Source organism: Boleophthalmus pectinirostris, unplaced genomic scaffold, assembly GCF_026225935.1.
Source record: "Boleophthalmus pectinirostris isolate CB_2022bp ecotype Guang Dong unplaced genomic scaffold, ASM2622593v1 HiC_scaffold_20, whole genome shotgun sequence".
Lineage (NCBI taxonomy): Eukaryota > Metazoa > Chordata > Actinopteri > Gobiiformes > Gobiidae > Boleophthalmus > Boleophthalmus pectinirostris.
This window is the reverse complement of record NW_026571153.1, coordinates 30346772-30368927: the sequence shown is the minus strand read 5'-3', so window position 1 is coordinate 30368927 and position 22156 is coordinate 30346772. Positions and strand designations below refer to the sequence as shown.

The following is a 22156-nucleotide window of genomic DNA, read 5'->3' as shown; positions in this document are numbered from 1 at the left end:
ATAATGTAGACGTTTTGTTCTGTAGTTGTGTTCAAAACTGCAGAAATGTATGGAAATGTTTAAGGGCCATGGTTTACTCCTAGTTTAGTTTAAAGCTGGTTTAGTTCTTACCATACAGGAATCCACTGTGCCTGCATCATATCCAGCACAAAGCATTCTGGGAGTGATAGTTTTTGAGTCGAAATAGGACTGACACTGGGACATAGAGATGATGCGCACTGCCCCCTCCTGGAGCTTAAAAGGCACTGCAGCACAAAAGAACAGATTTTTTTTTTTTTTTTTACTTCTATAGGCTCTATTCACGCTTACGTCACAAACCAGGAAGACGTTTGGAAACATGCGATGATAACTTCACGGTAGTAAGTCTGACAATATCTAGGAAAAATTTGAAAATGTCCCAGTTTTCTTCATCTCCGTGTCATTGTAGTGTTCTGTTATGATCGGCTAATCAACAATTCCAACCATACCTCAATTTTCATCATTTCCCCATTGACACATATCTCCGAGCGCACTGGACTACAGAAGAGATGAGGTGCCAAATTCAAGATTCCAAATGGCACATACATATGCAGTCTTCATTTTACTGCTGATCACATTTACTTCAATGAGCAGGGTTCCCACTCTTTTTCACTGACAAAATTTCAAAACTTTTACATGACTTTTTTATGACCTAAAGTGAATTTTCCATGACTTTACAGCACTTGCATGTGTAGAATTCATCATACTTTTATGGCTAAATAAAAAATAAAATGTTAACCCTTCCCACTCACCTTATGGTTTGGGATTATAGTTTTAAAACCTTCAGAATCCTGTCAGTGCATTTATTGCCGTCTCTTTTAAACAAAAGGTGCAGACGTTCGGAAATAATCATAATATCCTAATGATAACTTAACAGAAAGCTGTAGTGGCATGAAAGAGATACTAAAATTCCATGACAAATGACATTTTCAATTTCCATGATTTTTCCAGGATTTCCAGGAGCATGGGAACCCTGAATCGTTTTATCACAGTGGGTAGACGAGCCCAGGTCGGTAACTAAACCAGAAATTGTCGTCGCTTGTTTCCAAAAGCATGAATAGAGCCTAATTCACACCATGACAGTGACAATGAGAAACATATCTGGAGTAACTGTCTTGGGTAAAACATTATTATAAACAATAGTACTAAAGTTAACTACCAACCACTTCTGAAACACATTAATCTGTTCTGGTTACGTTTTATAATATTATTTTATTGTTATATGACAGACAATATACTAAAACAATATAAATAATATTACATAACATGCAATTAAGATAACACAAACTTACTGCGGTTGCCCATGTGACCCCATCCCGTTATGTAACAGTATGAATCAGGTGATGGGAGCTGGCCAATCGCAGGCAAGCACACAGGTCGGACGAACGCAGTCTCCTCTACCTGGAAACATTCAACACAATAACTGAAGTTTTCATGAAGTTCTGGCTTAATATGGTGAAGGCTGAACCAAGTGGTGAAGTTTCTTGAGTGCATCACATGTGCATATTAAACATTGAATTTATATATTTGTTTGATTATTATACATTGTGTTAATGTTTAACCACTGAAATCTTATGTATGTTTAAAGGTACCACTATGTGAAACAGGTATGCTTTTAAGGTAATCTTTTGCAGATATAGATTGTGTCCTTTTAAGGAAATTCATTGCAGAGCAGCAGCAGTGGAGATGGTTCGGCCTGGTGCGAATCTAAACAAACTGGCTGTGATTTACATTTGGCTGCTGTCATCCCCCCACCCTGGAAGGAATGCAGAGAAACTCCAAGGAAGTTTCAAGGCGTTACCTGTTCAACATATTATTTGCATATTCATATGGATGTTTATAAAATCTGGGTTGAGGTATTCAGAGGCAGTCAGATTTGCCTGATTTAAGACCTGTGTAGCCGTAGGCAGTCAGTGGTAGTGATCTGACCCAGAGCTCTGTATTAGAATTGTATTGAATAGGGAATAAATTCTTTTTGCTTTTAATCGATCGATTCCAGTTGAAATTTTTGGGAGAACACGCTTAACAATGGTTTATTCTAAGAAAGTTCTATCATAGTCCTGGACTTATCTTGATTTTATGGGGTTTATTATTATTATAACACTGTGCAACTTTCTGCATGATTCTACGGAGAAGAAAATTAAAGCGATACTTCAGAACTTTCTCCATGGACATAGGCCCATTTTATGCCATGCTGTTCAATATTATAACAAAAGGAATATTTCCATTGGAGGTGCAGCAGGAGGATCTCTTCAGGCCAAATAAAAGTCAGGTTTATGGAGATGCAAGCCCAAGATAAGCCCTGGTTTAGAACTGAAACATGAAACCAAACTAAATATATGCTCCTTGGGGTATGTATTCATTTTAAAGGTGCATTGTGTAACTTTTCTGGTAGAGGGCCTGTGACCTGTTTGACTGTGAAGATGTTTTTTTGTATCATCTGACTTATCATGACTGAAGGCACTACTTTGTCGAACGCTCTAGATACTTTGTCTGAAGCTCTGTTGGGCTGATCATAAAGAACTGACAGGAGCTGGAAGTCCAACAGTTGAGCTGATTTGTGCTGTTAGACAAGTGTCTCAAACATAAAAGTATAGCCAAAAGCTAGATAGCATTAGCTGACAGTTTTTCATTTAGTCGCTCTCACCTTTTTGTTGAAAATTAAACTCCTAAACAGGACCATAAATGCTCATATTGATTATAAGCTCCAGGAAATCCATTTAGCAATTTTTCAGATGATTTTGATAATTAATAATTTAATGATATTATTTTTGTCAGTGTTTGGTAAATTATTACATTATTTTAATAATCAATAATTTGATAATATTATTTTTGTCAGTGTTTGGTAAAACGTGCATTTTGTCTCCATGGTTCTGAACATTCCACAGTATGTTCTGCATTTATGTTCAAAACAGCAGCCTAGTTTAGTTCTAGTTCAATCCATGTTCAGTCCTGGTTCAGTCCATGTTTAGTCCTGGTTCAGTCCTGGTCTTACCTCGGTCTCCAGCTGCACCACGCTGATGTCATAGTCCACCACAGCTCTGTTGTACCTCGGGTGGACTACGATGGTCCGGACTCCCCTAGTCTGGCTCAGGATCCCGGGATGGTCCAGATTATTCAGCCCCAGCACCACCTTCCACAGCTCTGCACTCTCCCGTCTGACATGCAGGGAACAAAAACATAAAATGTTACAGTTTTCTACTATATTTATTATTATTAAAGAGGGGGTATTATACTGTTATAGGGTATTAAAGGTCATATATTACACAAAATTGACTCCTGTGAGCTTTTAGCCATGCTATAATGTTGTTACCTCCTCAAAAACATACCTGGAGTTTTGTTTCATTCACTTGTTTGACTAATCCATTATTATTAGTCTGGCTTCATCTCCAAAGCTCAAAATGCTCTGTTCCACCTTGTGATATCATACAGGGGTAGTATTCACACAACAGTTATACCTTTAACTCGGCAATTCCAGGTCTGACATTATCTACATGATTCGAGTGATGGTGTATGGAATTTAAAAACACAGCAAAGTTCTTCCTGTATGATACAAACATGACATCACAAGGTGGAACTTAGGTTGAGTGTTTTCTGTTTACGAGAAGAACTCAGCCTAAATATTTTGGTGTTAAACATGTGTGAATAAAACAAAACAACTCAACTCCCTCTCAACTCAAGGTATATTTTTGAACATTTCAGATGGCACAATGACATCTCCATGGAGACAAGCAGTTAACCACCAGACAAGTTACAGAGTACGGCATTAAATCAGGTTGTCATGTGTAGATACTAACCCTTCAAAGCAGTGCGCCACAGTCAGGGCCCACCTTCTCCCGATCAGGACACACCCACAGACATGTCCGCTCCCTCCGCTCTGCAGGGAGCACTGCCAAGGCCACGCCCCCACACGAGAGACACGCCCCCCCAGGATACGCTTCTGTCTGTGGACTACTGCTCCCACAATCCCCCGAGGTAGTGCTGCCTCAGTACCGCTGCTGCGTCTGTGGGTTTCCATCCTCTTCTGTCTGTGGTGAGAGCTGTTATGTCTGTGAGAGGAAACTCCATCTCCCACAATCCTCTTATGTCGGTGACGTGTTGAGGCTCCACCCACTGCAGGACGACGCCCACAATCTAAAGGCAAGGCAGAAAGGAATTTATTTTTGAATGTTGAAATGATTAAAGACCTCTTGTGCTTGTGTCTGCGATTATAGTTATAATCTATGACACCTGTGGATCACTATACTATAATTTGGACATTTTTAATTGCAATATTAGTCTAAAACAACTTAAATAAAAGAAACAAGTTCATCAACTTCCGCATGAGAAAAAACTGCGATGCCCCGTGTCATCACAACCAAGACCAGTGAAGAAAATAAAACTGAGAACAGGAGGTGGAAGTGGGGCATACTGATTGGCAACATGGAGTCTTGAAAATAAGTGATTAAAGATTATTATTTGTAAAAATAATAAATATAAATATGATAAAGTAAGATAGTAGTAAGTTTAAGAAAATGTACATGGATCAAATTCATTAAGAAAAAATCACAACAAATAATAAACAAAGCAAATGTACAAAATTAAATGATCAGTCATGAGTACCATATTTTCTGCACTATAGGGTGCTCTGGATTATAAAGCGCACTGTCACTGAATGGTCTATTTTTGACCTTTGTTTACAAATAAACCGCACTGGACTATAAGGTGCATTAAACAAAACACAACAGTTAGATGGGTCAGTCGGACTTTGTTAGAAGCGTTCAAGGTGACTCTTGGCTTTCGTGACGCGTAGGGAGGATGCTGTCTGGGACTTTTTCGGTTCGTTCCTCAATTCCGTTCCTCGTCGGCGTGGAGTGATGTGTGTGTCTGCGGGTGTTTTTCGCCATGCGGTCGCTGTCTGCTCCGTGTGTGTGTGTGTGTTCTGCGGGTGGTGCGGCTTTGTAGTTTACTGAAGTTGTGCTGGGACACCCGAGTGGATTTGTGTATAGGGAGCTCTGGATTGTCATTTTTTGATGGGGTTGGAGGCTTATGAGTGCGGAAAATACGGTAGTTACCTTCTCTGGAGCACAGCACAGAAACTCTCCTCCGGGAGTGACAGGCGTGACTGAGAGAAAAGAGAACAGGTCAAAGCCAAAGGGACTAACTCCAGCCTAAACCAGGACTTATCCAGAACTAAACCAGGGCTGCCATGACAATAAGATTTAAATTTATAAGATACATGTCTGCAATGTTAAAGTTAAAGATCCAGGTTTGCAAGATCAGTTCAGCAATATTTGTAATTACCAAGGGCACAAGGCAAGGATGCCACTTTCTGCCTTCACATTTTGCCCAAATCACTGTACTGCAGCAAAGTATTAATATCAAATTCTACTTATTCTACTAAATATTCACAATAAGATAACCCTTTATACTCAAGTCTTTATTCTCTGACTTTTAACCAATTGCACTAAAGGTTAAGAAAAGGTTATTGAATTATTTTGTACAGTAAAATTCCAGAGTTTTGATTGTATTTAAGCAGTTTTATTTCTAAAAACACACAGTTAAATATGTACACACAATAACCCTAAAGCAGAATCTTCCCCAAAAATATTCTAAATGTACAATAAATAGTTGCAATATAAACAGAGTAGAATAGAACTTTTAAAGGTGCATTGTGTAAATTTTCTGGTGGAGGGTCCGTCATATGCTTTTCTCCATGGAGATGTTATTGCTTGTCTGAAATATTTCACAGTATAGTATTAAACCTTTCAATCTTCATAGAGGCCAAACTAGAAAAAGTTACAGGTCAAACCAATTGAAAAAGTTACACAATGCACATTTAAGTAGTTGTATGTATAATGAGAAGTTATTTATTCAAACCTCCACAGCTCAAATCTCGATATAGTAATTATTGTGACAGGCCTAATGAAAAGCGCTTTATAAACAAAAGTTTGTTTGGATTCTCACCTCCTCTTTTCCAGCCTTCCCTGCAGAGCTGTGAAGTTTCTTTGGCTGAACTCTGGATGAACATGTAACCAACGGCGACGGCCCTGGACACCTGCCTGGTCTGGGACTTCCGTCACTGAGGAGGGGGCTCTGAGGAGAGGTTCTATAAGGTCAGCTGACAGCAGGGGGCGGTGCAGTGCCAGACAATTTCACCACTAATATCTCTGTACTAAAAAAATACTTTCTATTATTTATCAGTGCATTCAAAAACCTGAATCAGTATTCAAATGATTCCTGTTAAACTACAGTTTTTCAGGGTTCTGCTATGGAGCTCAACTTTGACCACCTGCTCCACTTCTGGAAGTCAAATTTTCCATTCATACTTCCCATAGACTTTTCAAAAAAATTCACATAATATATAAGAGTTCATAGGCATCGTGGAGGCTAACCATGTGCTAACTAATATCCATAATGCGGTTGTTTTAAGTTCAAAACGAACATTTGAAACTCAAGATTCAATTAAAAGCTTTATTAACACATTTTAAATAATACTGTAGGTTATTAGTTGTCATTAGTTACTGTATAGCTGATTAACTCTTAAGCTTTCAAACTGTATTTATGTATTTATTTTTTTGAAAGAAAAATTTATGAGAAATTTCCTTCTGGAACAGTGGAGTAGGTGGTCAATTTTGGGCTCTATTGTCTCATTTCAGTGTTTAAAATGTAAATAGTCAAATCTGTTTCCACTGCTACTATCACTACTACTACCAAATTAATTCTAGTACCATATACTGTTACTAGTACTACTACTTCTTTGCAGCAGTGTGTTGTGTTACTGACCTTACCCTAGCCCGAGCTGTCGACAGGTGAGCTCACTCAGGTCCTGGCTCCACTCATCTGCACAGACCTGGTACTCTGCTCCAGACCGAAGCACCGTAAGAACCGGACCAGACCGGTCCTCCAGAGAAACTAGGACCAGAGAGAGAGTTTGACCAGGACTAAGGCAGGACTGAAGCAGGATTAAAGAAGGACTAAAACTGAACTAAACAAGGACTAAACCGCCACCACTTGTGATGTAACTTGCTCCGAGGGAATCCATCCAGCTAGCCATCCATCCATCCATACACACACACACACACACACACACATATATATACAGTATATGTGAATATTGTTATATATAAATCAGGCCTCACCACAGTCCCATTCATCTGAGCTGTCAGAGCAGTGCTGTTTGCCGTCACACCACAGGGTTCGATGGACACACTCATGATTGTTACAGGAGAGCTCGTTATCACTGCACACAGCTGAAGAGATAAGACAAACATTTATATGAGTAATTACCACGGTAACACTATACTATAACACTATAATGATTGCTCCTTCATTAGCCTTAATGAAGCCTTTATTTGACTTGAATGACTCACTGCAGTTGGTCTCGTCGAGCTGTAGGGGGCAGTCTGGGATACCATCACAGATCATGGAGGGTTTTATACAGACGGAGCTGCCCGGGCACTCCCACAGAGCTCGCTCAGAGCAACCTGCAACCAGAGGGGCGGAGTCAGACCAAAGGGGCTGGGCCAGAGAGAAGGGGGTGGGGTCAGGGCAGAGAGGTGTGGCCAGGACATAGGAAGGAAAAGACATTTGAACAAACAGAGTTTGTTTAAGATCTGAACCAGATCTTAACAAATATCAAACCAGGAGTAGACCAATTCTAAACCTCGATTAAACCAGGACTAAACCAAATCTAACCACAGTGATCCTCGTCGCTCTGGTCGTCACAATCTAAATGTCCATCACAGCGTTTCGTGGCCAGAACACAGCGTCCTGAGCGACATTTGAAGTGACTGGGAGAGCACTCTGCAATGACACAGAATAGAATAAATAAACCAGGTCTAAACCAGGAGTTTATTCTAACAGAATAATAATGTGTCTTACCATCAGTGCCGTCCTCTGGCAGCAGACAAGGGGTGCCTTCGTCCTCTTCAGGAAACTGGGAGCAGTCAGAATCCTCGGGCCACTGCAGACCCACGATCCCCAGAACAGACTCACAGCGATCCTTGGCTCCACGACACAGAGACCTGCAGAGATACAGCCCATCATCAGACCCACTGTGTGGCAGACTGGAGTTCAGACTCAGTGAACACAGAGCTCACAGAGCTGTTGTGGAAAAGAGAGGCCAAAACAAAATCAAAACATTGTGGATTTATGAATAGTTGTTAAGGTACACTTTATTGATCCCTTAAAAAATGTATCCCAATTTATCCTTTGTTTTTGGCCCATCCTTCAGTACTGTCTTTTGCCTGGGATCCAGAATACACACTTGTTCAATGCAAAGATGTGAGTCTGATTACTGGTGAAACTCCCATTTTCAAATGGGCGTGACTGGCAGGGGGATTAGCCAATCAGGAATGCGCATCAGAAAAAAAAACTCTATTCAAATAAAATATCACAGGAAGCTGAAAAGCACTCTAGATTTCTGCAGAACTAATGAACAAAGCACTAAACTCTGTTAATCTGAAATGAGAGAAAATTAGATACTGGTATAAAAAATACAGACAGATGCTGCCTGGGGACCCATCTCCAGTTACTTGAGCTAGTCTTGGTCAGGGCAACCTTAGCATGTTGAGTACCCGCCCTCACCTGCAGGGGGGGACTCTCTGGGCTGTGGTGGGGTCACACTTGGGCACGAGGAGGCTGCAGGCGTAGAACATGAGGAAGGGGAAACAGCCGGTCTGAACCAGAGCCGGAAATAGAGACGCCTCCCAAGAAACTGCAGACTCACGCTGGGAATGGTGACCCAGGAAGTTTGGAAATATGGTGAAATTATACGGCAAGTTCAGGCACAGCTCCAGAGATATGGGCTCACACTGGGCTGGAAGAGAGGAAGGGGGAGAGAGGAAAGAGGAAAGAGAGAGAATAGAGAGAGACAGAGAAAGAGAGAAAAGGGGAAACATGGAAAGAAAAGACCAGAGTAAATATTTGCAAAATTTTAAACTTAATTTTGTCAATGTGAAAATTATCAAGATTTTTATCAGATTTAATTTTGTCTTAATAAAAACAAAAACCCAGAGCTGTGTTTTGTTTCATTCACACATGTTTGAGTAATCCTTTGTTATTAGTCTACATCTCCAAAGCTCAAAACACTTTGTTTCACCCTGTGATGTCATCAAGCAGTGTTTTCCACTTGAAACAACTAAATATGCAGGATTTGTGTATTAAACATGTATGAATGAAACAAAACACATCCCCAGGAATTTTTACAATGAGGAAAGAACATTATATCACAAAAATGTAAAGTCTGACTTCTGTTTGTCATGACTGAATCTCTTTTTCAGTTCAAATGTGATTAATTACACAGCTGTAGTAACAAACACTTGTACTCACAGCAGTTGTTGCTATGGCGATTGGTTTGGTTGTGGTGGAGTGTGGCGTTGAGGTGGTGGTCACATGACTCGTTAGCGCCGCACGAGGAGCAGGGGATGGGGCTACAGCCGGACTGACCGGGAGGACATGACATCGCCGGGGCTGAAACAGAGCACGCAAACATGAGCAACATCAACGCATACACAACTACAGGGCACGTGCAATATATCAACTCGTCTGTCACTATAAGAGCCAGTTACACCTGCAAGTGGCAATGAAGGGCTTTTAACCCTACTAAACCTGTTGCTTGGTGATGTATATTAACCTGAAACATGTACTCAAACTAATTCAGTATGAAATGTCTAGACTTACATGGATGACACTTAAAACCAGGGGGGACAGGGCCTTCTCTTCTCCTCTTCCTAAGCTTTGGAATGCTCTGCGCCCCCATGTCTGAACAGCCCCCACATTGGAGTGTTTTAAGTTGTGTGATCCTCTGTCTTTTATTTATTTAATTTTTTATTTATTCATTGTTTTTATCGATTTTATTTTCTTAGTACTGCCTTTATTTATTTATTTTATTATTTTTGTTCATTAATTTTATTATTATTATTCTTTTATCTATTGATTCTATTAGTTCATTTTGTTTGGAACATAATTCTGTTGACTTTTTAGAGATAAATGTTTTACACTTCTATGTGAGGCACTTTGGAAATGGTCTTATAAAATTATAAAATGTGCAATACAAATAAAGTTGGATTAGATAAGATTGGAAAAGTTGCGTTGTGTAAATTTTCTGGTGGAGGGTCAGTCAAATACTTTTCTCCATGGAGATGTTATTGCTTTGTCAGGAATGTTTCACAGTATGGCATTAAATCTTTCTATCTTCATAGAGACCAAACCAGACCAAGTTACAGGTCAAATTTGTGGAGAGGCACTCACAGTCAGAATGCCTGATTTTTCTTGGTATTTTTGAGCTAAATCACATATAAGCCACATATTTTGAGTTAAATTACATATAATTGAATAAATGTAGAGCTGTTTAATGTCACACTGTGGAACATTCCAGACAGAGCAATAAAATATCCACAGAAACAAGCAGCTGACCCTCCACCAGAAAAGTTACACAGTGCACTTTGAAATTATAGCCAGTTGAACTTTAAAGTAACTAATTAAGATTTGTGGAATAATTAAATAAGAAAATGTTCCGTGCTTCAAAATAGAAAGTTTCAATTCCAACATTAAAATCAGTTTGCAATGTGATGAATCATGATCATATTCCAAAAGTGTGATTAATCTATCACTTGACCAAGCACAAATACGTAATCAGATTAAAGAATTAGGACTACCCAATGGCTCGACATTTTTGTGAAAATCATAATAGCAATAACACTCTACTTCGCACTGAAGGTATTGAACATGTTAAATCACTGGCAAGAAGTGGAGACAGGCTTCAAAAATGAAATCAAAGCGAAGTCTCACTCTGCTCGCGGTTGCACTGCTCCTCGTCACTCCCGTCTTTACAGTCGTTTTCTCCGTCGCAGCGAAACGCTGACGGGATGCACTGACCGTTACGACACTCCAGCAGGCCCTGGCTCTTACACGCTAGACAAATGCAGAAGACATTCAAAATATCACAACAAAACATATATTCAATAATTTTAATAACTACATATATAGTGCTTATAGCAGAGCAGGTGAAAGAGGCCGAATTATTGAGTGTTAAAATTGACTCCACTTCATCATGGGCTGCTCATATTAAAAACACTGTTGCTAAAATGTGTTCAGCCATCTCAAATATAAGACGCTGTGCATATTTTTTACCCTTTTCAAATATTAAGATTGTTATTCAGTCTCTGGTCTACTGCTCTGTAATCTGGTCAAGTGCCTCAAAAAATGATCTTGTCAAACTTCAACTAATCAAGAACAGGGCGGCTCGTCTGGCTCTGCGTTGCCCTTTTAGGACCAGCGTGAGCGTCGTGCATGAAAGGTTATCTTGCTTTACTGTTGAGGCCAGACTTACCTGTAGCCTTATTTTGTTTTTTAAAAATGTATGTATTTTACAAAGACGTTGAGCCTGTTTGCACAACTACTGCCCTTTAGTGGTCGGTATGGTTTTATCACATGAACATTTTATAGTTCCACTGCCCAGGACTAATACTCTGAAAAGATCTGTTCTGTACAGAGCGATATTGCTTTGGAACAGGCTCCCCCAAACCTTAACTGTTCACAAGTATGAACCAAGTTTTAAGAAAATGTTAAAGAAATATATTGGAAATTGTACATAATTATATTTAGTCATGCATTGTAATTTATTGGATATATTATAATTGTAGTAGTGTTGTGTAGTGCAGTATACTATGGAATAGGACTGTATGTACTTATGTGTGAACTTTTTGTTATTATAATGTAACATTTTATTATAAATTATGTGAACTTGCACCCCAGGAAGAATAGTCTTTACTCCAGTAAAGACTAATGGGGATCCAATAAATAAATAAATAAATAAATAAATAATACAGCGCTTTTCCATCTTCAAGGCCCTCAAAGTGCTTTACATCTCTATGGAGACAAGCAGGCCAGACAGCCCGACAGAAAAGTTACATAGTGTGTCAACATAGCAGTGTACTGAGTGTATGTTTGTGTGATCAGATGGGGCCCAGCGGGAGGAGGCAGATTCATGCTTAAAACTGTGAACTTGTGAAACAAATGAGTCACAAACTATGACCTTTAGAATCAAAACTAAAGTCCGAGTCCTGGTTTAGATCTGGTTTATTCCTAGTTTAGTCCTGGTACTCATAGCAGTTGTGCTCATCTCTCTTGAGTACTGTAGTATTAGTGGTAGTAGCAGAAGTAGTTGTATTAGTAGTATGAGTACTGTAGTAGTAGTACTCACAGCAGTTGTGCTCGTCGCTCTTGTCAGCACAGTCGAAGTCTCCGTCACAGATCCAGTCTTTCGAAACACATCTTCCGTCTCCACATCTGTGCTGCAGACTCAGGTTACACTCTGAGGTACAACACAACAGGTACAATAATACAACAAGACAACAACACAACAGGTACATAATACAACAATGCAACAACACAAAACGTACAATAATACAACAATACAAGAATACAACAGGTACCGTAATGAGTTCAGAGGGTTTGAGAGAAATATAGAACTGTGGAACTGTGATTACTTCATAATATCTGCATATAAATAGCAAAATTAAAGGTGCACAAGTAACTTTTCTGGTGATGGGTCTGTCACCATGGAGATGTTATAAGTTTAAATATCTTGGTTTATGGCTTGACTGCTCTCTCTCATTCAGCGCCCACATACAATCTATTACAAACAAAATTTCATACTGCCTAAAATGACTTTATCAGTCCATCATTTGTTTTAGCTTTTCTGTTAGGAAAAAGATAATCTCACAACAAATTCTTCCTATTTTAGATTACTGTGATATCATTTATCAAAATACTACAACTTCTATCCTCCAACCACTCAAGCTAGAACAGTCTCCGCAGTCTCCGCTGTCCCTTCAGAACTCACCACTGTATGATGTTCCACCAACTGTCCTGCTCACTCTGTCCTCCCTACGTCAACTTCACTGGTTATTATTTATCTTTAAATTCATCTCAGTTCTCCTGAATATCTCAAACAGTATTTAATTCCATTCAGATCCTCTTACAGTTTACGTCACGCTGATCAGATATTTTTTGTTGTCCCAAGAGTCAAAAAACAAATAAGAAAACACTCATTTAAATATGAAGCTCCTTTTGAATGGAACAATCTTCCCTCATTGATTCGTGCATTAACTTCTGTCCCTTCATTTAAAACTGCTCTGGTTCAATATTTACAGAACCCATGTCATTGTTTTTGATCATTTTGTTGTATTTTGTATTTTGATTATCTTAGAACTCTGTTTTAGTTTCTTTCTTTTCATTTTCTCTGAAATTAGTTTTATTATGTGTCAAACAGTCAAGTGTGAGTGAGTGAGTGTGTGTGTTGATTTTGTTGTTTTAATGCTTATTTGAATTTATGTGTCCTACTGTCTGCCCTACTGTATGTCTTTTGTCATTGTATTTATGAGGACCCCCTCGAAAACGAGATGGCGAGACATTTCAAGGGGCTTATCCTCTAAACAAATAAATTCAAATTCAAACAAATACTTTGACTGAAATGTCCCACAGCATTAATGTATCTATGGTGCATTAGTTAATTACAGTTGATTTTATTTCTCAAATATCAATCATACATTCTTGAGTGGGGTCACCTGATAAACCAGGCTCATGCCAGATATAATATATGTCAATCTGAATAGATTTCTACACATGATCAATTATAAATCATTTATATGAATGCGAATGGAAAACGTGGAACACCATGATGATTATTTGACTCTGATTGGTGGAAGCGTCACAACAGCGGCATTGAGGATCGCACAAGCCGCTCTTTGCTCTTTGATTGGTCCATCTTACTGTGTAAGGTTACGCCTGACTCGCCTCGCTATAGATCTGATCTGTAACTTGGTCTGCTGGCTGTACCAACTCATCTCCATTGAAACTGATCATTTAATGTCATACCGTAGAACAACTCATAACATCTTAGAGACAAGCAGGTGGCGACTACCCCACCAAAAACACACATATATACATAGTACACCTTTAAAGAAAAATCCCATGTTTTTCTTAAAATGATGAAAACTCTTTATAAAGTTGAAATTATATGGTTTATAATATTATCTTTATCACATTTGCACTTTATTTGATTGTACTTAATTTTGCCACCTTACAAAACCAGCCACACCACCAAAATAAACTGATCCACAATCTGTGCTCTGATGCAACTTCCAGCAAATCAAAACTAAGACAAACAATAATAAGAAGTGAAGTCATGAATATTTCCTGTAGTTTTCCCGACAGAGAAAGTGTCACGTTTCAGACAGTAACTCAGCTTAAATAAATGTCAGTGTGAACAGCTGACAGCTCTGTCCAAACAGCTGGGGATTCCTCCTCCAGAGACAGAACTGGATCAGGACTAGACCAGGACTAGACCAGGACTAGACCAGGACTAGAGCAGCACTAGAGCACGACTACACCAGGACTAAACAGGGACTAAATCAGGACTACATCAAAAAACAATCCAGGACTGACGGCAGGAGTACTGAGACAAAACACAAAAACTGGAACTAAACCAAGACTAAACCAGGAACAGACCAGAACTAAAGTAAGAACAGACCAGTACTAAAACAACACTAAACCAAGACTAAACTAGAACTAAACCAGGACTCCCTTCACTGGAATTAAGCCAGGACTTAACCAGGACTACAGTAGGACTGAACCAGGACTAGACTAGGACTCACCACAGCTCATCTCGTCACTGAGGTCTCCACAGTCGTCAAATCCGTCACAAACTAAAACAGGAGGAACACAACGTCCAGTGGAGCAGCGGAACTCCCAGTCTGCACACTCTGAAACAGAAACAGATACATATGCTACTGTTTTCAATTTGAAAGGTTTTAAAGGTCCTATATTATACAAAAGTGGGTCTTGTGAGCTTTAAATTGTGTTCTAATGTTGTTTCCTCCTCAAAAACAGACCTGGAGTTGTGTTTTGTTTCATTCACACATGTTTGAGCACTGTTGGGCAAGTTACTTTAAAACTGTAATGTGTTATTTATGACTTGTTATTGTCATTGCAAAGTAATTTGTTACATTACAATGTTACTGTATTTAATATGTACACCATTACATGACTATTACAGCATTTTTAAGTTACTCTCACCAGAATAACTGCGAAGATGCTGAACTTTTGTGCCGTATATGGACTGAACCAGGACTGAACCAGAACTGAACCAGGTCTAAACCAGGTCTAAACAAGGACTAAACCAGGACTAAACCAGGTCTAAACCAGAACTGAACCAGGACTAAACCAGGACTAATCTTGGACTAGAACTTGGAATCTAGGACCGCCTCTGAGAGAACCCTGAGTCCGCGGAACAGGGTGTCTGCAAGGTGAAATCGGGCATCAGCTGCAGTTCGCCCCATGGAGCGTGGAGTTCTGCACTGGTCCTTTCGCCCGCGGTCACCCAACGGTTTACACGGGCGTGTCTCTGGTGTTTCACCGCTGTTGATGTCGTGGTGATTTTAGTGAATTTGTATGAAGAAAAACCCACCACTTCAATCCGGGTTAAAAAAACATTTTATAACATGTTAGTCCCAACACTGTGTTTGAGTAAACCTTTATAATTAGTCTGTCTACATCTCCAAAGCTCAGAATGTTCTGTTCCACCTTGTAATGTCATGAAGCGGTAGTTTTCAAGTTAACAGCTCCTTTTACCTTTAGTTCAGTAGAGTTGGATAAAAATACAGTGGAGCACTTCCTAGATTAACACACAACATCACAAGGTGGAACAGAGTGTTTTCTGTTTGAGAGAAGGACTCAATTAAACATGTGGGAATGAGACAAAACACAACTCCAGGTCTGTTTATGATGAGGAAACAACATTAGAATATAGATCAGAAAATAGTGTAAAATGGGCCATTTAAAGTTCAGTCTTGCACCTCAGAAAATAATAACTTAACTGGTACAAAACACTGAACTAAACTTGGACTTGGATAAAACCAGGTCAAGAACTGAACAAAATCAAGTGTGAACTAGGATCAGAATAGAATAATATCAAATTGCAGATTTGTTGACTTGGTTTATGGTTAATATTTCTGTAATTACTGGGCCTATGCACATGAAACAAAAACTAGCACAAAGTTCATCGTATATGTCAGTATAAATAAACAACAGTGGAATTATCTTTTCACAATAGCTTCAGATAATGGTGCCATTATTGAACCTTAAAGACGTGATTGTGACTGTGACCCCAAAGTGATCGTCGTCGTCAGCTGAAAAAACTTTAAGACATAAGATTGATATGACAAGTTTGTATAGCTGATCCCAAACAAATAATGAGAAAGTTCAGTATTTGGGGATCATAACTTTGGAGGTTTCTTTCAAAAACTTCCCATGGAAATATATTTATACTTTGCAGCTTTAATCTGAACTTTGTTTTAACACAATCTGACTAGAAAGAGCTGATTTAGTTGAAACTACAACACGTGATCTGATTTGTGCTCTCAAATTTTTATGCTGTCTGGTAAAATATTTTGAGCTTTCTTTTTTTTTGATGCACATTCTGCCAGTATACATACATGTAGAAACTCCCCAGCATGACGTCACTGCAAAGCATCAAGTATCCTAGTGTTTTCTCTGTATCCTCTGCTTTCGTCATCTGTACTCAGTACTTTATCACTACTGCGTTGTTACTGCTCCGTTACTGCACTAGTACAGCATTGGTACTTCATTGTCTCAGTATCGTAAACCTATGGGGGCGGCTGCATTCCTTTCTTTACAAACTCCAACTCCCATCAATCACCTCTCCCTGTGTCACAGTCGCCACGGAAACGGCGCAACAATCTCGCTAGACATATTTTGCGAAAGGACCAAAAACTGCTTAGCTACTTCAGGGGTTTGAAACAGGACTGAGCCAAGACTGAACCAAGACTGAACCAGGACTAAACCAGAACTAAACCAGAACTAAACCAGAACTAAACCGGAACTAAACCAGGACTAAACCAGGACTGAACTAGGACTAAACCAAAATTAAACCAAGACTAAACCAGAACTAAACCAGGAATGAACTAGGACTTTAGAAGAAGCAAAGTGACAATTTCTTTGTGTTAAACTGCACTGATTAAATCTTTATTGTACGTAAACTCTGTATTTTTTGAGACAGAACTAAACCAGGACTAGATCAGGACTAAAGCAAGACTGGCGCAGTAGTAAACATGGACTAAATTAGGACTAGACCAGGACATATGTCTGGTTAAACTGCACAGATTTTAAGTCTTAATTGTATGTAAAATGTAATGTTCTAATAACATAACTGTTTATTTTCTTTATCCCGTTTTTTGTTGTTACGCACATGCAGCAGACCAGCAGAATCAAAAATTGTTACATGAAGAGAATTATTCATGTGTATATATATATTCTATCTGTCGTATTGCCTAAATCAGACACATTATGGTGGCTCCCAGTTAAATCATTTGGGAATAGGGGGAACTTTCAGTAAAATACTTGGAGCTGATTGGATAAAATGAGACCTGCCAATCACAATGATACATGCAGTGTTGGGGGAGTAACGGATTACATGTACCAGCATTATGTAATCAGAGTACAAATTATGAGTAACTGTATTCAGTTACAGTTACCAGTAACTAAACCAAGACTAAACCAGGACTACACCAGGACTAAACCAGGTCTAAACCAGGACTAATCCATGTCTAAACCAGGACTAAACCAGCTCTAAACCAGGGTTCAATCAGGACTAAACCAGCACTAAACCAGGACGAAAAAAAGGGCTAAACCAAGACTAAACCAGGACTAATCCAGGTCTAAACCAACACTAAACCAGCTCTAAACCAGGATTAAATCAGGACTAAACCAGGACGAAAAAAAGGACTAAACCAGGTCTAAACCAGGTCTAAACCAGATCTAAACAATATGACACTAACAGTATGGTTGACGTAATTTAAAGCAGCAGTGATCTCATTTAGAAATCATTTCTCTGTCAATAATATTTTAATCTGGTTAAGGAGAGACTGATCTTTTTCTTGTCTTTTAGCAGATAAAACATCTTCGTCTTTGCTTCTCTACAGTAAACAAAAGTCTGTTCATGGACACTGGAGACAGCCAATTTGAGGAGAACAAACATGAATTTTCAGGATGTGGTTGTTACATTCATGTAGTTTTAAAAAACATGACAATATCAAGTAATCCAAAGTATTCAGATTACATTACTCACTTTAAGTAATTTAATGGATTACGTTACAAACTACATTTTGAAGTATGTAATCTGTAATCTGTAGGGGAATACATTTTAAAAGTAACCTTCCCAACACTGGATACATGTTTCCAGCTGCACACACAATACTTGTGCAGTATTATCCCTTGGCACTCAGCTCACCGGTTTCATTATTTTTGCAGTACCAGGACTCACCACAGGAGGTTTCGTCGCTCCAGTCGTCGCAGTCGTTGAATCCGTTACAGACAAGTTTCTGAGGGACGCAGATCCCGCTGGAACACAGGAAGTGGTCCTTACCGCCGCAAACTGCTGTTGGCCAATCAGAAAGGAGGGAGGAGATAATTAACCAACCAGAAACAGTATATCTGCACTTCAAACTCCGCCCCTGCAGCCAGGTGTTTGTATCAGAAATACTTCTGTGTTCTGTGTGATGCCACCAACTACTAAAAACTGCAGAGACCATTGAAGGCAGCAAACATAGATTTAAGTGTTTTTGACCAGGAAGCTGCAAATTTACAGAGGTTGCACTGAAGTTGCTAAAAAACTAGGGACAGTAGATGTTATTAAAATACAATATACCCAATATAAAGTTTAGTAGTAAAAAAATTTGATCTTTGGAGTGAACTCACCAATTCTGGAGAGTTTCTGAGCCTGATTGAGTTTTCTTGTTTTTAACATCTCTGTTTGGTTTGGTTATTTGACAGTGACTAACAAGAACAAGCTCAATAGAATAGACCACAGAGAAGATCACTGGCAAAGAGCAGAAAAAATAAATGGAGCTCCTTCACCAGTGAACTGTGCACAAGATGATTATCCCTCTGAACCAGACCTGGGCATTGTAGAGCTCCGGGGCCACAAACGGCCTTTGGTTGACTCTGACCGGCCCGTTTAAGCTAATTTGGAATTACAAAATAAACATATTTTATAATTTGACCTCATGCAAGGACTAAAGCTGTTTTTAAATGACATTTTTTATAAGGCAACCTCACAACATATGGCAAGCTTCTTTTTAATGTAGTGGACTTTTTAACCTACTGACTCTTAAGCTGTGATGGGCTGATTGTTGTGTTCATCTGATAGTGAACCAAAGACACATTTCCACTATGGTGAACAGTAAAAGTTGAGTAAAAAAAAAAAAAAAGTTATTTAGTGTTTAGTTCCACTTTAAGAATCAGCAGAAAAAGTGAATACTTACACGCTTTACCTTTAACATTTCGGGGTGAGTAGCAGATGGGGCTGGCAGATGGTGATGATGATGAAGGAAGCATAGATGAAGAGGAAGGAGGAGGAGAGGGAGAAGGAGAGGTAGAGAAGGAGAAGGGAGGAGAGGAGGAAGTGGGAGCGGTGGAAGAAGAGGAGGAGGAGCTGAACTGGGAGCAGCGGAGGAAGTCAGGCCAGGAGGCGTTGAACATGTGAAGAACAGGCTCACAGCCGAGACGAGCCGCCTCACAGAACGACTCACACGGAAGAACCAGACGCCTGACGAGAAAATATGAAGAAAAGCTGATAAGTATTACACAAAGTACACAAAAGGGTGGGTAGGAATTATCTTGGCACTGGGGTTGTCAGAAGTATCCAAAGCCAAATACTAATTGATACTGAAACTATTATCAAAACTAGATACTAATGTGAGCAGATAATAAAAAAGTCTCATTGACAGGACTGAAATGAACCTCTCCTGAATAGTTTTAGAATCTTAAGTATAAGAGACTAGTATACGCTCATGGAACACTATGGAACTTTTAAGGCCACATGGTCATGTAAAGGATAAAAATCACTTTGTATTGTTCAAAAAGGAGTTTGGTAAAAAGGGTTCGGAATCGTTATTGATGCGTATTGAGTATATTCCTTAGTATCAAAATTAGGGGTGTCAAATTATCGCATTACTTGTGATTAATTAATTACAGTCATATTTAGCGTGTTTTTTAATCACGTTGATCTTATTTTTAATCTCTTAACTTTACTGTTTCTGTATGTGAGTTGCCTTATTATAAAATCTGTTTTTATGTGTTGTTAGGACACAGTCCCGCACTGTGCAGTCCTGCTCTGCTCGCTCCTGCAAAGAATTGTAGCCAAATTTTCATTCCCGTTCTCGCCGCATCTGTGATAAACCTGCACATGTCTGATCTCTGAAAATAATCGCGACATAGACACAGAACAGACTCACCTTCACCATTAACATCCCTCTGTCACAGAGAGAACATCTATATTCCACTGAGTCATGTCCTTTAGTAGAAGCTGAACCGCATCAGCGCACAAGAGTGTTTTTTTTTTTTTTTTTCATCTTAGTTTATGCAAATTAGCCATGCTGTTTTAAGTTTTGTTTCTGTGAGATTTGCACAAATCTGCATTAAACACATGATAATGTCAAACAGGCTGATGTGGCTCTAGAGTCGTTATGTTTATATGTTGTAAAGTTGAGTTTATTTATGCAGACTAGTAAAAGTAATAATGATTATATAAAAACGTTAATGATAGTATAAAAATTATGTAATAATGAATTCAAATGAAAATACCTCAAATTGAAGCTTTTCTCAGCAATTTTTAGGTGTGATTAAAAAAGAGATTATTAGATTAATTAATTACAGATCATAATTAATTAATCTCTCTTTTTTTTTATCACTTGACAGCACTAATCAAAATAATAATTATTATATAATTATTATTATGTGTTTATTTATTTCATTCATAAAATATTAAAAGACATCAACATCAAACACACAAGAAATGAATGAAAAGGAGCAGAAAGAAGAGCAATCTTATGTTATCTGCCCCCTTTTCCTTTTTCAAGACAAAACATCAACACCGATGGTTACTAAACATTTCAAATCAGTACATTTCAGTTCAGGCACAATTATTAATCAATAGTAAACTGAAATCTTCACTTTTATACACAACAACTTAGTTTTCTTTTTCATACATACACATTGCATTTGATTTTATGTATTTTTTAAATGTCATCATTGTACTTGATTCTTTTATATCTTTGTCAAGACTCTTCCATAAGTGAACTCCTTTCACAGCAATGTTTCATTCCATAACTTTGGTTCTGAATCTGGGTTGTTAAAGATGTAGGTTCCCTTTAAATTGTAGTGGCTCATTCTCATCTCAAACAGTCTTTGAATATTTACAGGTAATACATTGCCCTTTGCTTTATACATGACTTTGAAGAGACTTAAGTCAACAAAGTCATGTATTTTCAACACTTTATGTTGCATAAATAATGGGTTGGATGGCTCTCTACAATGAAATCAAGAAAAAAGCTATTTATTTAGACAACAGAATGTGATTTTCAACATTATATCCTGCTCTTGTACTTCTTCTGATACGATACGAATGGGACTTTTTTAGAAACAATACCTGCCCATTTGAGTATCTAGTTTCGATACTAGTTTTATTATCCATTAGTATCTGATTTTCGATACCTCTGACAACCCTACAGCTTCACACTACACTAGACTAGAAGAAGCAAGTACGCCTAAAGTTGTATAAAGAAGATGATCGATGCAGGAATGTAACTAAACTTTCCCATAGCTTTGTAATCTGCCCGAAGACAGCATCTGATTGGTGGATGTTCTCACCTGTGGTCTCCCTGGAAACACTGGGGCAGGGCCAGAGAGCAGCCAAACAGCATGATGTGTCTGTAGCACGAGAGACGGCTCAGGTAACTGAAGAACCTTCAACAACAAGAGGCAGAAAATACCACATTCAACATTTAATTAAAGAAGACCTTGTGCTTATGTCTGCTGTATATATAGTTGTAATCTATGAAACCTGTGGATTATGTTACAGTTTGGACATTTTAAATCACAATATTGATCTATAACGACTTATATAGATGTCTTCTGTGTTAGAAAATTGTGGCGTCCAATGGGAGCTGACGTAGCCGTAAACGTCATGACAACAAAGCGCTGCATGCTGTCGGCTCCTCCTATGGATAGCTTCACATGGACCAAAATGGACCAAAATGACTATGTGACACTGCCAAATCTTACGTGTATCACC

The 22156-nt window shown here is 38.7% G+C and overlaps 1 protein-coding gene across 1 annotated transcript in view; it reads right to left on the bottom strand.

Moving 5' to 3' along the window:
• The window catches only part of corin (corin, serine peptidase), a 54321-nt gene that overhangs the window by 6089 nt on the left and 26076 nt on the right, over nucleotides 1-22156 (bottom strand). The window contains exons 5-23 of the mRNA XM_055156670.1: nucleotides 21733-21828; nucleotides 19347-19630; nucleotides 18347-18460; nucleotides 14661-14768; nucleotides 12206-12316; nucleotides 10792-10914; nucleotides 9331-9471; nucleotides 8587-8818; nucleotides 7882-8024; nucleotides 7696-7803; nucleotides 7371-7484; nucleotides 7140-7250; nucleotides 6789-6912; nucleotides 5965-6093; nucleotides 5073-5122; nucleotides 3816-4152; nucleotides 3014-3176; nucleotides 1311-1419; nucleotides 112-245 (exon numbers count right to left, since the gene is read on the bottom strand). Of these exons, the coding sequence (XP_055012645.1) occupies nucleotides 112-245; nucleotides 1311-1419; nucleotides 3014-3176; nucleotides 3816-4152; nucleotides 5073-5122; nucleotides 5965-6093; nucleotides 6789-6912; nucleotides 7140-7250; nucleotides 7371-7484; nucleotides 7696-7803; nucleotides 7882-8024; nucleotides 8587-8818; nucleotides 9331-9471; nucleotides 10792-10914; nucleotides 12206-12316; nucleotides 14661-14768; nucleotides 18347-18460; nucleotides 19347-19630; nucleotides 21733-21828 (2731 nt within the window). The remainder of the gene's footprint in view (nucleotides 1-111; nucleotides 246-1310; nucleotides 1420-3013; nucleotides 3177-3815; nucleotides 4153-5072; nucleotides 5123-5964; nucleotides 6094-6788; nucleotides 6913-7139; nucleotides 7251-7370; nucleotides 7485-7695; nucleotides 7804-7881; nucleotides 8025-8586; nucleotides 8819-9330; nucleotides 9472-10791; nucleotides 10915-12205; nucleotides 12317-14660; nucleotides 14769-18346; nucleotides 18461-19346; nucleotides 19631-21732; nucleotides 21829-22156) is intronic.